Source organism: Pristis pectinata, chromosome 12, assembly GCF_009764475.1.
Source record: "Pristis pectinata isolate sPriPec2 chromosome 12, sPriPec2.1.pri, whole genome shotgun sequence".
NCBI lineage: Eukaryota > Metazoa > Chordata > Chondrichthyes > Rhinopristiformes > Pristidae > Pristis > Pristis pectinata.
In genome coordinates, this window is record NC_067416.1 from 13,680,177 (window position 1) to 13,697,177 (window position 17,001).

The window sequence follows — 17,001 nt, forward strand, 5'->3', positions numbered from 1 at the left end:
AAGTCAAAAAGTAGCTTTGTTTCTGGGCACGTACTCTACCTATAAAACACACTTCTGCTAACAGATTTGAATTGTTTTTCAGATTGCTGCCCAAATCTGTCGTCAAGCTGGTCTAGTTCAAAAATCCAAAGATGTTATGGACTACAGTTCAGTGAATTTTGCCATTGTGTTTGCAGCTATGGGTGTAAGTGAATTTGAAATAGCTATGTAGATCTTGTTAATTATGCCAATTAACTGTAGCTGTTAATGATGATAGAGATCAATGGCACATACAGCTCCCAGGCTGTAGCTGTTGTTAGTCCACAGTTGCCTGTGCACGGAAGGTTGCTAGATTGTCATTGTGAGAAAAGGGATTTGGTTTACATTTGTCATGAAAGCTGGAAAACTTACCAGCATGGACTTTAGTCTGGAACAGAGAGAGTAATAATAAGTGAGCTTGTATTGATCTAATAGTATATTTATTAATCCGCCAGCAAAGACATGGGATCCCATGGAATCAGGTTGTGTCTCCCTTTGCAAGATCAAAATAGCAGTTTTTTGTGGCCTTGTACATAACTTCCAGGGTTGTGGCCTATGCTCTGTTTACTATATTATGCTGGCTCCATGTTGCAATGAGCTAGAGGGTCATGAAATTTACACTTGTTTCACAGGAGATGTTGCAGAGACACCAGATTGGTTCATTCATGATGGGAAACCTAACCCCATGAAGATTAGGTTGTTCTTTGCTGTTTCTGAAATAGTTGTACCCACTGCCTTGTCCTTTGAGCTGGCCATCTGCCCGTGCCTTAGTCAAGGTAGTAATGTTAATGTCAAAGTATCTACGAAAGTGGAGCAATGTTTGTCTGTTAGGATTATCTTCAATAAAGGAGACAAACTCCATTATGAATACAACCGACAGTTCTGCCTGCTGTCTGCCACGGGGGCAGTCTTCCTCAACCACTTTCTCCCAATTGACAAGAAACTGCTCTTCAAATTGTTGTGTGGATTCTGTCCATTTAGAGGTGCAACTGATATGACCTTTATCAAGTATCAATTTCAAGAGAAATGTAGGGAGCAGCATTGGCCACAATACATGGCCTTTTGTGATCTCACTAAATCTTTTGACTCAATCCTTCTCAAATTTGGTTGCCGTTAGATATTCTCCAAATTTGAAATCTGCAATCTTAATTCAGCATGTCCACCACAGACCTGGACTCAGTGCAATCTGGCATCAAGCAAGGCTGTACCATCACCCAGTACTTTTCTCAATCTCTTGCTGCAATGCTGTATATTGCCAATAAACTTCCTGCTGGACTCAAGGTAATCTGCAGAACAAGTGGGAAACTGTTCAACCCAAATTGCCTCCACTGTAGAAACAAGGTCATGCCATCTTCAGTCATTGGGTTGCAGTGTGTAGACAATATTTGCTTATGTGCAAGTAATCCTGCACTTGTTCACTGAAACACACGAAAAATGGGCCTCTACTAAACATCTGCAAAACAAAGTCCTGAGTAGCCTGCCTCTGCCCTCTAAAAATGAAAGTCCACAATGAGACATGAGAACAAAGCCAGGACCACTTCCCAGATTTCAGGAGCCACCACTAGAATCAGAAGTCACTGAAATTCACTAATGCCTTTGCACCAGAACAGCCTTTGGCTATCGGAGGAAGAGTGTTTGAACACCAAGACCTCAAACCTAGTACAAAGTGATTTTTGTGCTGCATACTTCTGAGATATGCAGGGACCTCAAAATAGTAAAGTGATAGTATTAAAGCTGTCTCCATAAAATCCTCCCAAGTCCACTGTTAGAGCTAATGTCAGTGTCTTCTCACGGGTCAATGTCACCTCCCTGGTCACTATCCCCAGTGTTAAAGCCCTAAGTGCATTCAGTCAGCTCTGATGGCAGGCCATGTTTTTTATTTTTGTTTATTTTGTTGTGTATAACTTGTGTTAATTTAACTTTATGTAATTTGTTTGTCATATTTGTAATGAACTGTGCTGCTGCTGCAAAAAGTAATTTTCATGGCATTTATACCCTGGGTATGTATGCCAATGGCAATAGCTTGAATCTAATGTCATTCTATCCATTTAGAGGTACAATCAACATGATCTTTATCAAGTGTCAACTTCAGAAATGTAGGGAACAGCACTGGCCTATTCAGCAGGAGCACCAAGGAGCCCAGTATAAATGGGGAAGGAGTGCACTGCCTCCCAACTATTCACCTGACCAAGCACCTGGTCCACCTCTGGGCAGAGTCTGTGGGTCTCGTGTTGACTTCATTGGCCACCATGTCACCTACTGAACTGGAAAAGATGCAGCTGTGCTCCATGCTAAAGATGCTAAGATTATAATGGCATTTTAATTTCATTGGTTGAAATGAATGTGGTGAGCTGCAACCCATTCGCCTCTTCTACTGGATCAAAGTGGAGATTCAGGATGCAGAAATTTCACCCAGTTTCTTGGTCAACAGTTATCAACTTGATAAAATTAACGTTAAATTCATTTGATTGTCGTCTTTGGGATTTTGCTGTAAAAACCGTGGCTGATGCATATACATATGCTATTGTTCTTTTTAAAGTAATATGCATGAAATGCTTTGAATCATCTGAGAGTACAAAAAAGAGTAAAAGTCTTTTACCCAATACCAAATCCAAAATTTATTTGAATACAATCAATTGGAAAATGTCACCCATCTCCTGCAAAGCCAATTAGTACTGTGGTACATATTTCTTTGCTTTGGAATGCCCTTCATTATACTGTTGAGCAGATGGGTTTAGTGATCTATGATTTCCAGAGTTTTGTTAATACTCTTGTGTAATTTTGCATTTATCCTTTCCAATGCTAGTTTCTCCAATTTAGTGACTATTTAGGACCTGATGCTTATTGGCCATGTGATTCACCAGGGGATGACACTTGTTGACCATGTCAGGAATTCTACTTGTGTCTCTTTGCAATCATAAATCAGAAAATTGTGTCACAGATGCAGCCATTGGGCCCTTCTACCCCCCCCCCCCTCCCCAAGGCTATTTTAGTTACTCCCATTTCTCAGCGCTTAGTCCCATAGCCTGGTAGATAACAGTTCCTCCAGTGATTATCTGGAGTATTGTGCACAATTTTGATATCCTATTTGAGGAAGGATGTAAATGTTAGGAAGCCACTGAGAGAAGATTTACTGGACTGATACTTTAAATGTGTGGATTGTCTTATAAGATAGTTGAACAGTCGATGTTTATAGCTGCTAGAGTTTTGAAGCTCGCTCTTAAAGGTGGTGGATCCAATCTTTGAATATATTATACCTGATAAGGGGGTGAAAATTTTAACTATAGGTGAGGTTACAGTCAGATCAATCATGATCTTATCGAATTGTAGAGCATGTTTGAGGGGCTGTGAGTGGCTTTTTCCTGCTCTTAGTTGGAAAGTACATAATTCATCCAGATACCATTTTAAACATGTTGAAAGTTTCTACCTTTTCCTTCCTTTTTAACTAGCGAGTTCCACACCAGCTCCACATAGGGATTTCTTTTTCCTCTCAATTCCCCATGAACCATTTTACCAATTAAGTTTAAAAGTGTCTCTTTTAATTATTTACCTCTCTGGTAAAGAAAACAGGTTGTTAATATTTGGTTCATTACCAAAGTTTTTCAACCTTGGCAATATCACCATGATCCCCCTCCCCTCCTTTTGGTGCTTTCATGTTCTTTATAGAGTTTCTTGACCATTTATGATGCCTTTGGATACTGTTTTCTGAGCTGCATGTAAGATGTTTTGGTCTAACGTAGGGCTAGCCAAATTTGGCGAATTTGATTTTGAACACTTGTATTCTGTATAACAGGTTAATATGGAAACAGCAAGATTCTTTAAGTCTGACTTTGAAGAAAATGGATCAATGGATAACGTCTGCCTGTTCTTGAATCTTGCAAATGACCCAACGTGAGTAGCTGAATATGACATTTCCGTACTCTGCTTGCTGCATTCATCAAATTGTGTGAATTAGACAGGCATCTGCAGATGATGGGCATAGCACATTTCTTTATAAGATAGTAGATGCTTCACTTTTTTGAGGAAAACAGAGGCATTGATAATTATCTATATCTTGGCTTCATCTGTTGTCCTTATCTCAGCTTTCTTGTTATACACTGGTGTTTCTTGGAAATATACAGGACATTACTTTAGCCTTATATAACTCATTGATGTGACCATATTTAGAAGGAAACTGATTTGGTTTCCAAGCCTTAAAGTTTATTAACATACTGATCAAATCATTCAAGCCTTTGAAGAGTTTTGATAGAACAATTAGAAAGGAACTACTTACTTCAAGTATGCTGATGCAATAATAAGTTCCATTTAGATAGGACTCTTAAGAACATATGAAATAGTGATAAAAGTAGGCCAGTCAGCCCTCTTAGCTGCTTTGCTGTTCAATAAGATTGCATTAAATCTTTTACCTCACTACTGCTTTTCTGCACCAACCTTTCTCAGTGCCTTAACTTAGTAAAATAATCCACGGCAGCAAGGTTTATTTTGACATCTAACTACTAGATATTGGGGCATGGGATCAAAACCTTGGGACCAAAGATGCTTTGAAAGGTCTTTTAAAGAATGAAGAAGAGGAGCAAGGTAGATGTGGTAGACTGGAAAAATACATTGCTTGTTTACAATCATACCTCAATAACTTTTAAATGTCTATGCATAGTTTGCAAGAAATGTATATCCCCTTAAGGCAAAAAAAAAAGCATGTGGTTCAGCCTTGGCATGGAGAACTTAATTGTTGTTATATCAAAGGAAAAGGATTATAATGCTAAAATAAGCAGTAAACTGAGGATTGGAAAATTTCAGAATTCAGGAAAGGAGGATCAAGGTAGTGATAAGGGAAAGCAGAATAAGACAGTAGGCTAGTGAGAAAGATAAACCTGTAAGTCCTGCTATAGATAAGGTAGGGCCTTGGGGAGTGTTGAGGAGGAGGAACTTAAGTGTACAATGACCCTGAAGCTGGCACCATAGTTAAGGTGCTGAAGTCAAATATGATACTTATCACGCCAAAGAAAATAAGAGCATCTAAGTTATGGTACAATCTTATAAAACATTGTTTAGGCTGCAGCACAGTGTACAGTCCTGATCGCCGCACAATAGGAAGGAAGTGATTACACTGGAGAGCGTGCAGAGGAGATTTACAAGAAATGTTGCCTAGGATGGAGCGTTCCAGGTATTCAGACCTGATAGGCTGCATTTGTTCTGCTTAGAGTGGAGGAGGCTCAGGAGGACCTGACAGTTATACAAGATTATAAGGGGCATAGGGTAGATCTCCCCATGGCAGAAATATCAAGGGATATGAGGGTTAGTGCGTGAAAGTGGTGCTGAGGTAGAAGATTACTAATGGCCTCATCGAAGGGCAGAGCAGACATGATGGGCTAATGGCGTACTTCAATGTGCTATGTTATTTCTTGTGTAGAAGCCGAGATTTAGGAAGAGAATTATAGTTTAGGGCCTTGGAAGCTAAAAGATTAAAAATTTTAAAATTGGATGTAGGTTCAATGATATGTAACAAGCCCAGAGACAATGAGTCAAATGGCTTTGTGCACTATATGATTTTCGAACTCTGGAATCACTGGTGTTAAATTTTTCATTGAAACTAAAATATTTATTGCAATCAAAAATGTGCTATTGACACAGTTTTAAAGTCTGACAACCAAACATTTTACTGCTGGAGCATCTGCTTTTGCCAACTCCAGTATTTTGAGTTGAATGTCAATTTTCCAGTATAATGAAACAAATTTAAAGGTAATTAATCAACAGAATGGTCTGTCCTAAAGAGGTCAGCCTGTATGCTTGCTCTCAACCATCTCAGCTACAATGTAATACTGTACTTGTGTGTGAAAAAAGAAATTCTGAAATGTTTACATTGAGGCTTGCAAATGTGAATTCTAATGGTTAGCTTTCTTTTCCAACAGCATTGAACGCATTATTACTCCTCGTCTTGCACTGACTACTGCAGAATACCTTGCCTACCAATGTGAAAAGCACGTGTTGGTTATTTTAACAGACATGAGTTCTTATGCTGAGGCTCTGAGAGAGGTATGTGTTTTTTATTTCAAATGTTTAACCTGATCTTGGATAATCTACAAGGACTCTCACGGAGAGTCCAGAGCAAGAGGGCATGGTCTCGGAATAAGAGGGCACTCATTTAAGGCCAAGATGAGGAAGAATTTCTTATGGTTGAGTTTTTTGAAACTCCTTGCCACAGGAAGCATTGGGGGCAGAGTCCTTGGGTATATTTAAGGCTGAGATAAATTTCTAATCAGAAAGGGAATCAAAATATCTGAGGGCAGGAAAGTGGATTTAGATATGTCAGAACAGCAATGATCCCATTGAATGATAGAGCAGGCTGAAGGTGCTGATTGGCCTATTGTTTCTACTACTTTATGGCAGAGAGAACAAAAATTGGATTCTCTGCCATGTTCTGTGTTGTCCTTTCTGCTGTTACACAGAGCTTATGCTGAGCTAATTACTTTTAAATATAGTCATGATTTTCTGTCAATAATTGCAAGCTGTAGCAAAATGCTGCAGCACATGCTATGGAACAAGACTCCTTAAACAGCAAATTTGGCATTTTTGTGATTGCTGAAGGCGGGGAAAGTGGATGAAAACACCCAGAATATGCCTTGTGGTCTCATCCACATTGTAGCATTCACCCTGAGTGCTACACAGAAGCACAACTAAAGTATGTTCAATAAATATGAATACTACCACTTGAGTCAAGCTGATATTTTTAGACAAACTTTTGAATGTATTCTGTAATGGTAGGGTAAATAGTTTTGACAATTCAAAGAACATAAGCTGCCCTCTCCCATTTTAGTAATGGTACTAATGAAGGTCCAACGTGGAGCTGGATTGTTGGTATATTAATTTACTACTGCAAGTAGAGCATGATGAGATTTCCAGCTTGCTGAGTGCTTAGAACTTTGACTAATTCTAGATTTTGGGACTGGCATCCTTTTAATATTTTCAAGGAGATCTACACTTGCAGAGTGAAATCAAAGCCTTTCCTGTAGATGTTCTGGGAAACTAGAATGGCATTGTCCATTGTCAGGAAATGGATCCTCTTCGGCAAGAATTAGAGGATTGTTTAGGAATGTCACCAGAGACTTTGCAAATCGTGTAGATGTAGTGGCATTGGCAGAAGACAACGCCAATGCTGGGATAAATTTGTCCTGGTGAGGCAGAGAAAGAATGGCAGGGTGAAGGAACCATGGTTGACGAGAGGTGGAACATCTAGTTAGGAGGAAGAAGGCAACATACATAAGGTTTAGGCAGCAAGGATCAGATAGGTCTCTTGAAGAATATAGGGTAGCAAGGAAGAAACTTAAGAAGGGGCTGAGGAGAACAAGAAGGAGACATGAAAAGGCCTTGGCGAGTAGGGTTATGGAAGACCCCAAGGCATTTTTCACTTATGTGAAGAACAGAAGGTCGATGGGATAAAGGTGGAAAGATGTGCCTGGAAGCTGTGGAAGTGGGTGAGGTCCTCAATGAATACATTTCTTCAGTATTCCCCAAGGAGAGGGGCCTTGATGACACTGAGGACAGTGTTGGTAAGGGTAATGTTCTAGAGCATCTTGATATCAAGAGAGAGGTTGTGTTGGAGCTGTTAGAAAATATTAGGACAGATAAGTCCCTGGGGCCTGATGGAATATTCCCCAGGCTGCTCCGCGAGGTGAGGGAGGAGATTGCTGAACCGTTGGCTAGGATCTTTGAGTCCTCGATATCCATAGGAGTGGTACTGGAGGATTGGAGGGTGGAAAATGTTGTCCCCTTATTCAAAAAGGGTGGTAGGGATAGTCCAGGGAATTATAGACCAGTGAGCCTTAAGTCTGTGGTGGGCAAGCTATTGGAAAGGATTCTTAGAGATAGGACCTTTGGGCATTTAGAGAATCATGATCTGATCAGAGACAGCCAGCATGGCTTTGTGAAGGGCAGATCATGTCTCGCAAACCTGATGGTGTTCTTTGAGGAGGTGACCAGACAGATTGATGAGGGTAGTGCAGTAGATGTAGTCTACATGGATTTTAGTAAGGTATTTGATAAGGTTCTACATGGTAGGCTTCTTCAGAAGGTCAGAGGGCATGGAATCCAGGGAGGCTTGGCTGTGTGGATTCAGAATTGGCTTGCCTGTAGAAAACAGAAGGTTGTGGTGGAGGGAGTGCATTCAGAGTGGAGGGCTGTGACTAGCGGTGTCCCACAAGGATCAGTTCTGGGACCTCTGCTTTTCATGATTTTTAATGACTTGGATGAGGGGGTAGAAGGGTGGGTTGGCAAATTTGCAGACGACACAAAGGTTGGTGGTGTTGTGGATAGTGTAGAGGATTATTGAAGATTGCAGAGGGACATTGATAGGATGCTGAGCTGGGCTGAGAAGTGGCAGATGGAGTTCAATCCAGAGAAGTGTGAGGTGGTACACTTTGGAAGGACAAACTCCAAGGCAGAGTACAAAGTTAATGGCAGGATTCTTGGTAGAGTGGAGGAGCAGAGGGATCTGGGGGTCCATATCTGCAGATCCCTGAAAGTTGCCTCACAGGTGGATAGGCTAGTTAAGAAAGCTTATGGGGTGTTAGTTTTCATAAGTTGAGGGATCGAGTTTAAGAGCTGCGAGGTAATGATGCAGCTCTATAAAACTCTGGTTAGACCACGCTTAGAGTACTGTGTCCAGTCACCTCATTATAGCAAGGATGTGGAAGCATTGGAAAAGGTGCAGAGGAGATTTACCAGAATGCTGCCTGGTTAAGAGAGTATGCATTATGAGGAGAGACTAAGGGAGCTAGGGCTTTACTCTTTGGAGAGGAGGAGGATGAGAGGAGACATGATAGAGCTGTACAAAATATTAAGAGGAATAGATAGTGGACAGCCAGCACCTCTTTCCCAGGGCACCAATGCTCAATATAAGAGGGCATGGCTTTAAAGTAATGGGTGGGAAGTTCAAGGGAGATATCAGAGGAAGGTTTTTTTACCCAGAGAGTGGTTGGGGCATGGAATGTGCTTCCTGGGGCAATGGTGGAGGCAGGTACATTGGTCAAATTCAAGAGATTACTAGATAAGCATATGGAGGAATTTAAGATAGAGGGATATGTGGGAGGAAGGTGTTAGACAGTATTAGGGGTTGTTTAAAGGTCGGCACAATATTGTGGGCCGAAGGGCCTGTATTGTGCTGTACTGTTCTATGTTCTATGTAAGACCTAACTGAATGCTCTGAATTGAGGCTTAGGGGCAGAATTTGGCAGTCAAATGCTACTCCTGGAATCCTGATCTCTGCTCTGCATCCCTGTAGCTAATTGGCCTGAGATAATCACACCTTCACACCAGTTATCTTGGCCTTGTTTTAGTTCAAATTCTCTGTGTTATTACTTCAGTCTCCAAAGAATCTCTGCAATGTTTGTGAACCCCATTATCTAGTGTTTACCACTTTGTATTAAAGCAATGAATATTTCGTCAAGCAGAACTTAGTGATTTGTAAATATTTGGTGTTAAAATGTATACAAGTTGTTTATTTTTTCTGTCTCAAGGTTTCAGCAGCTCGGGAAGAAGTACCTGGTCGTCGAGGTTTCCCTGGTTATATGTATACAGATCTGGCTACTATCTATGAACGAGCTGGACGTGTTGAGGGCAGAAATGGATCCATCACACAGATTCCTATCCTCACTATGCCAAATGATGGTGAGTAAAGATGGTGTATTTTGATTTGATCTATAAAAGCAAGTGTTAAACTTAAAATGAAATAGTGTCATGTATTTAATACTAGAAATGTGAAGTGATGCATTTGGGGGAGAAATGAGCACAGGTAAAATAACATGAGATCTTAAGCAATGTGCAGGAAAAAAGTCCCAAGGCTTTCACCCACTTACTCTTCCCTCTACTTGCTTTCCTTGCAGCCTTTTACTTCCCCACCCCTCCCCCCCCCCCAACTTTTTCTTTCACTTTCTTCACCTCCCCACTTTCATCTACCACTGCCTTTCCCACTCTGCCTCCTTTTTAAAGAAGGCAGGATGTTGATTTGGTTGGTGCTAAAACTATAAACCTAGAACGTGAGAGATGAATCTAAATTTTTCTCACATACTTGTTTGCTCAACTCTGGAATGCTGGGTTCATTTCTGGGTACCATCCCTTTATAAAGATGTTATGCCCTTGGTAAAACTGCAGCAGAGATTTTTATAGAACAAGACTAAGAATGAGAGATTTCATTCAGGTGCAGATTGGCAGAACAGGCCCTTAGGCCCAACTCATCCATGCTGACCAAGATTCCCATCTAAGCCAGTCCCATTTGCCTGTGTTTGGCCCATATCCCTTTAAACCTTTCCCATCCATGTACCTTTTAAATGTTGTTAATGTTACTTGCATCAACCACTTTCTCTGGCAGCTCATTCCATATACTGACCACTTTCTGGGTTGAAAAGTTGCCCCTCAGGTTCCTATTAAATTTCTCCCCTCTTATCTTAAATCTATGCCCTCCAATTCTTGACTTCCCCAACTCTGGGGAAAAAGACTGAGCCTTCACTGTGTCTATGCCCTTCATAATTTTATATACCTCTACAAGATCACTCCTCATTCTCCTACACTCCTGTGATAAAAGTTCCAACCTGCTCAACCTCTCTCCATAACTTAGTCCCTCGAGTCCTAGCAACATCCTTGTAAATCTCCTCTGCACTCTTTCCAGGTTGATGGCATCTTTCCTATAGCAGGGTGACCAAAACTGGACACACTATTCCAAATGTGGCCTCACTAACTTCTTGTACAACTCCAACAGAACGTCCGGACTTCTACATTCAACACCTGACCATCTGTGCAAACGTGCAGCATGCCAAAATCTGCCTTCACTACCCTATCTACTTGTGATGCCACATTCAGGAAACCATGTACTTGTACTCCTAGGTTCCTCTGGTCTTCAACACTTAAGAGCTTAGAGCAGTAGCTGGGTTCCTTTCTTTGATGCAGAGAAGATTAAAGTGAGATAAACAGAAGTGTTGAAAATTAGGTGTTTATACAAATAAACTGTTTACATTGCAGTTGGTGTGAAGGTGCTCAGGAATTCGAAGGCAAAAATTTAGTGTGGTTTGGACACTTAGAGGAGGATATCATTTTTTTAAAAATACAGTTTATGATCTGGACTATAACGCTAGTTAGGGTCATGGAACCAGATTTAATAGAAGCTTTCAAAGGGCATCGTTTATGTGCTTGGAATTAAAAAAAAAAGTGCGAAGTAGTGAGACTGAATAAATCTTTCAAAGATGTGGCTCCTTCCTTGGCAATTGGTTTATTATTGTTACATGTACTAAGATACAGTGAAAAGCTTTTGTCTGAATGCCATCTAGACAGATCAGTCCATATACAAGTACATCAAGGTAGTATGAAGGAAAAGAAAACAGAATGCAGAATATAGTGTTACAGAGAAAGTGCAGTGCAGGTTGACACAGAGTGCAAGGACCATGACAAGGTAGATTGAGAGATCAAGAGTTCAACTTTATTGTATAAGAGGTCCATTAACAGTCTTAAAACAGCAGGGTAGAAACTGTCCTTGAGCCTGGTGGTAGGTGTTCTCAAGCTTTTGTAGATCTTATGGACTGAAGGCCTCCTTAAGTGCTATGGTTCTCTTGTAGAATTAACTGTAAATCCTGCCACTATCGTTTTATCTAAAATGCATTTTCCAGATTGTGGGAGTATGTATTCAATGCTGGTTTACCATTGAAAACTAAATGACTATACTTCTGTTTCTATTCATTGTAGATATTACTCATCCTATTCCTGATTTAACTGGATACATCACAGAAGGACAAGTCTATGTTGACCGTCAGTTGCACAATAGACAGGTAACCAATTAGAAGGTATATTTTTAAAAGATATTTTGTAAATTTGTGAACTATAATATTTTGTACATCAGTGAAATTCATTTCTGGAGGGGACAATTGAAAAGCAGATAACCCATGTTAAACTTGTACTGCACTTTGGTTAGAATGAACTTGAATTTTGTGAATCTTTTGTTCTCAGTTTACTAAAAAGTTTACTAGAATAAAGCTAGAACTGGAGGTGTTATCTATTAGAAGATCAAACAAGCTGGCACTCTTTAGAAGAGAGAAGACAGAAAATTGATTGGAAATCTACAGTCATGAAAGGATTTGAGAGGGTAGATATAGAGATGATTCCACTTGCAAGAAAGACCAGAATTAGAGGTCAAAAACATGACTAAAAACATATTGTAGGGAGTGCTGGAAATTTGTTTACTGAGAGCATGGTTAGAATATGAAAATAACCATCTACTACTCTGGCAAAATGAGCAGTCAGTAAAATCTGTTTGACCACTTTCTAATGAGTGGTTAAGTATCAACCATCACGGCATTAGCTGCAGGTTAGATGTTCAGCCCATAGTGAAATAGACACTTGGACATCCTTCGCTAAAATAAGCACTTGTGCAATTCAGCACTGCTGTGTGGAGACGTGGTTGGGAGAGATGGGGAAAATGAGTGGTAACTTTAAGTAGTTGTGGCTCTGAGTACATTTTTTCATAGTTTGTACTTTTATAGGATATGTACAATGATGCATAATTTGTTTCACACAAAATATTTTTCCTTCTAATGGCAACTCTAATTCCTGGCATGGGGGAAAAATACATCTAGTTATCATTCACTCCAGAAGTCAGAAGGAAATGATTTTACAATTCAAAGTTCTATTTTACAGATCTATCCTCCTATTAATGTATTACCATCACTATCTCGATTAATGAAGTCTGCCATAGGAGAAGGTATGACACGCAAAGATCATCCTGATGTGTCTAATCAGCTGGTAAGATTTATAAACAGCTAAATATCTTAAATCAGTGGTTTCAAAAATGAGGTGTTATCTAAAATGGAACATGTACTATTTTTGTTGAGCCATATGAACAAATAATGGAATACTGAATTTAAAAGCTGACCAGCATGTAATGCACTAAGGTAGTCCTGTGTTTCTTTGGGAGTGGGGTGTGAAATTTAGTATATACTTTCCCCAAATCACTAGCAGGTTACAATACTAACATTTTACTTTTGAAACCAGTAGGAATCTCAAACCGTATTTAGCCAGTCCTGTCCCATAGCCATCACACAGCTGCATCAACTTCGGCACTTGCCGTTGTAAAAAGACAGTACAGAATAACTTGTAGGCTGGGAGTAGTTTGACTAATCCATTACTTTTACTGATATAACACAAGCATAAAGTTGACTTTGTTAAAATCAGCTTCCTTAATATTGTACTAATAAATTGACATTGTATTAAACAAACCCAAAGAAGATTAGAATGCTTAAACCTGGTCTAGTTATGTAGATTTTAATTCTTTTTTTTTGTTTCCTAACCAACTTTTTTTTAAAAGTATTGCTGAATGGGTTGTGAAATGTCCTCTCTCCGCAGTATGCTTGCTATGCTATTGGCAAAGATGTCCAAGCAATGAAGGCTGTGGTTGGTGAAGAAGCTCTCACCCCTGATGACCTGTTATATTTAGAATTTCTGCAAAAATTTGAGAAGAACTTCATTGCACAAGGTATGTGTAGATGGCCACATATATTGAGTAAGCTTCAAAATATTAATTCTTTTAACCTGAAAGTAATTGGTATGAATTTAGAATTTTGTTTTGTTCACTTCATCAGGATCTAGGTGTTGCTGGCAAGGCCAACATTTATTGCCTTTCCCTATTTGCCCATAAGAAGGTGGTGGTGAGCCACTGCTTTTAAACATTGCAAGTCCTTTTCATGAAGGTACTTCTACAATGCCATTGGGTAGTGTTTTAGTTCCAGGATTTAAACCCAGTGACAATGAAGGACCAGTTATACATTTCCAAGTCAGGGGTGCACCCCGAGGTGAACCTGCATGTGGTGATTCCACGTTTTTGTCCTTGGTGGTAGAGGTATTGGGTTTGGAAGGTGCTGTCAGAGCATCCCAGGCAAATAACTCCAGTGCATTTAGTAGATAGTACACATTGCAACCACTATGCACCAGTGGTATAGGGTTTGAATGTTCAGGGTGCTTGATGGAGTCCCCATCATGTTGGCTATTTTGTCCTGGATGGTACTAAGCTTAAATTATTGGAACTGTACTATTCCAGGCAGTTAGTGAATATTCCACCAAACTCGTGCTTGTATGTCATAGATGGTAAAAACAGAGTTTCAATATAATTAAATTAAATGTATAATGCTCGTTATTTAAAAGAAATGGTCTGGAATTTGGATAAAAGATTTGTCTTTTTGTGTAGGTGCTTATGAGAACAGAACAGTATTTGAAACATTGGATATTGGGTGGCAGTTGCTTCGAATTTTCCCCAAGGAAATGTTGAAACGTATTCCTCAAAGTATACTGGCAGAGTTTTACCCAAGAGATTCTACCAAGCATCAGTAAATCTCCAAATACAAGAGTAAAAACTTTATTTTCAATTTTAAAGAACACGTTAAGTATTGGAGCATTCTACACTTTACACACTCCAATTGTTTACATTGTTTGTATTGTAAAGGTTTAAAAGATATGATCAAAGTATTATTTTGGAGTCCAAAAATTCCAGCTATTTAAAAGAAAACTGTTTATGTGAGCATGCTGGTATTTGTAGAAATCTGTTTACACCCATTGGAAATCAAACAACCAATGAAAAAGATATAAATGATTTCATCACTGAAGTAAAAGAGAAATTAAGTATTAAAAGATTTAATAAGGTAATTGCATAGCCAATCAAGCTTAACAAGGCAATTATTAGATTTTTACAAATTGAGATGTGGCCAATTGTTGATAAATTATCAAAAATAGTAAAAAAAAATCAACATCAGTGTTTAAAGTGTATTTGCATACCTAGTCATTATTTCAAAACTGTGTGGAAAGTGTTGTGACATGTAAAGCATTGCTTAAAAATGTTTCTTTGTCAATTACATAAATTAATGAGACAAATGGATCTGGATTAACTAAATGGTGCACTTGCTTTTTATGTACTGATCCTCAAAAATTAATCCTTGTTACAAGTAAGCAGTAATAGTGGTGAAGATAGTATATTGAAAATCATTTGAATCTGTGATTACTGACTCGTAGGTCGAAATGCATTCCAAATGATTACAATAAAAAATTGGTAACTGCAGAAGTATAATGGTCTTTAATTGAGGTTTAATCTTTCTGTACAAAGATGAGAGGAGCAGATTGATCTGTGTACATTATCTAAGAAAATATTATTTACATTCCTTTGGACTATTTGTTTACAAGCTGATTTTTCCATTGAACCTCTGTCAAAATTAATAAATATTTCCATGTAAACTGATCTTAAAATTAGATTTGGAGGACTAAATGTGTGTTAATTGCTATTCTGTTCCATATTGGTGTAATTTAAAAATACATCGTTTTCTTGTAACATTTTCTTAATGTTTATGATCATGTCAAGAGAAAATAAATTTGCTACAATGCCATTTTTTTTGCAGTGTATACAATATAAAACAGGATACTGATTATTGTAAATCCATTGAAGTTTCATTGTATAGGGATCTCTTGGAATACCAATGTGATTTTAATTTTGTTTTTGCATTCAACTTAATCAGTTGTTTAAAACTCTTCAAACTATAAATACTATAAATTTTGACTCACTAAGTTTTCATGATTAATTTTGGTTGAACTTCGGGTTTTTAATTTTGGTTGGAAATGTGATTCTGTTCTCTATTCTGTCATTGAGATTGTTTCTTTACCCAATATATAGTTAATAATTATATTTTGAACATGATGAGTGAGGAGGCCACTTGGCCCCTCATGCCTGCTTTGCCATTTTTGATTTTTCTTTTTACCTCAGTACCATTTTCCTGCACCAGTTTCATGTCCTTTGATTTCCTTTATACCTATTTCTAAACATATTGATCTGTCTTGGATATACTCAGTAGTTGAGTCTTCACATTCCTTTTTCTTGCATTCCAAAGACTCACTGCCTTCTAAGAGAAATTTCTCATTTGTCTTTTTTGAGACCATAGCCTTGATTGTAGGCACCTCAGCCAGGGAGAACATTAGCCCCATCTTACCCTCTCAAGCCCTGCAAATATTTTGTACATTTCAATGAGATTACCTCTGTTTGCAAACTAAAGAGCCCAGGCCCATCTTCTAATAACACACACTTGCTGTTCTAGGAATTAATCTGGTGAACCTTTATTGTGCACTCCTGTGCAAGTACATCTTTCCTTGTGTAGAGAGACCAGACCTGTATAGATGGGTTCTCATCAGGATCCCTGATAAATGAAGCAAGATATCTCCATTCTTGTAGACAAAGGCCAACATGCCATGCCCCTTCCTAATAGCTTGCCGTACCTGCAATAATTGCCACACCTACACATAACTTTGAGTTATGTGTACAAGAACAACCAGGTTTCTCTGAACACTAGACACTCAATCGCCACCATTTAAAAATTACTCCTGCTTTCTATTTTTTCTGCCAAAGTGGATGACCTCAGCTTTTTCCCCACATTATATTCCAACTGTAATGCCCTTCCTTATTCGTTCATTCACTCAATCCGTCTTTTATCACCTGAAGCACCTCTGCATCCTCTTCACCAGCCACACTGCCACCTAGCTTTACCATTAGTAACCTGATTCCATTGACTAACTCATTGATACAGATCATGAATAGATGGGCACCTGCACTGATTACAGTAGTTACCTGACTGACCAGACTCCCAACCTGAAATGATCCACTCATTCCAATTCTGTTTTGTCTATTAACCAATTCTCCATGCCAACATATTACCTTTCAATACTGAATACTAACTTTATCTAATTGCTTGTGTGGTACCTTTTCAAATACTTCCTGAAAATCCAAATAAATAATATCAACTGGTTTGTTCTTACCTACTCTGCTAGTTACTATCACAAAAATACTTGTTAAACACCATTTCTCTTTCATAAACTCTCAACTTTGTCCAATCCTATTATTTGCTAAATACTGTTAGCACTAAACTCCAGCAGTTTCTCTACAACTGATATCAAACTAGCAGGTCAGTAGTTCCCTGT

General features: G+C 38.9%; 1 protein-coding gene across 2 annotated transcripts in view; it reads left to right on the forward strand.

The window, feature by feature from the left end:
* Window positions 1–15,422, forward strand: part of atp6v1ba (ATPase, H+ transporting, lysosomal, V1 subunit B, member a) — a 47,109-nt gene extending 31,687 nt beyond the window's left edge. For both annotated transcript variants that reach the window (XM_052027318.1, XM_052027319.1), the window contains 8 exons: window positions 83–184; window positions 3,812–3,909; window positions 5,928–6,051; window positions 9,531–9,681; window positions 11,746–11,828; window positions 12,694–12,798; window positions 13,399–13,528; window positions 14,237–15,422. In XM_052027318.1, the coding sequence (XP_051883278.1) occupies window positions 83–184; window positions 3,812–3,909; window positions 5,928–6,051; window positions 9,531–9,681; window positions 11,746–11,828; window positions 12,694–12,798; window positions 13,399–13,528; window positions 14,237–14,379 (936 nt within the window). In that variant the 3' untranslated portion in view covers window positions 14,380–15,422. The remainder of the gene's footprint in view (window positions 1–82; window positions 185–3,811; window positions 3,910–5,927; window positions 6,052–9,530; window positions 9,682–11,745; window positions 11,829–12,693; window positions 12,799–13,398; window positions 13,529–14,236) is intronic.
* The last annotated feature ends 1,579 nt before the right edge of the window (window positions 15,423–17,001 follow it).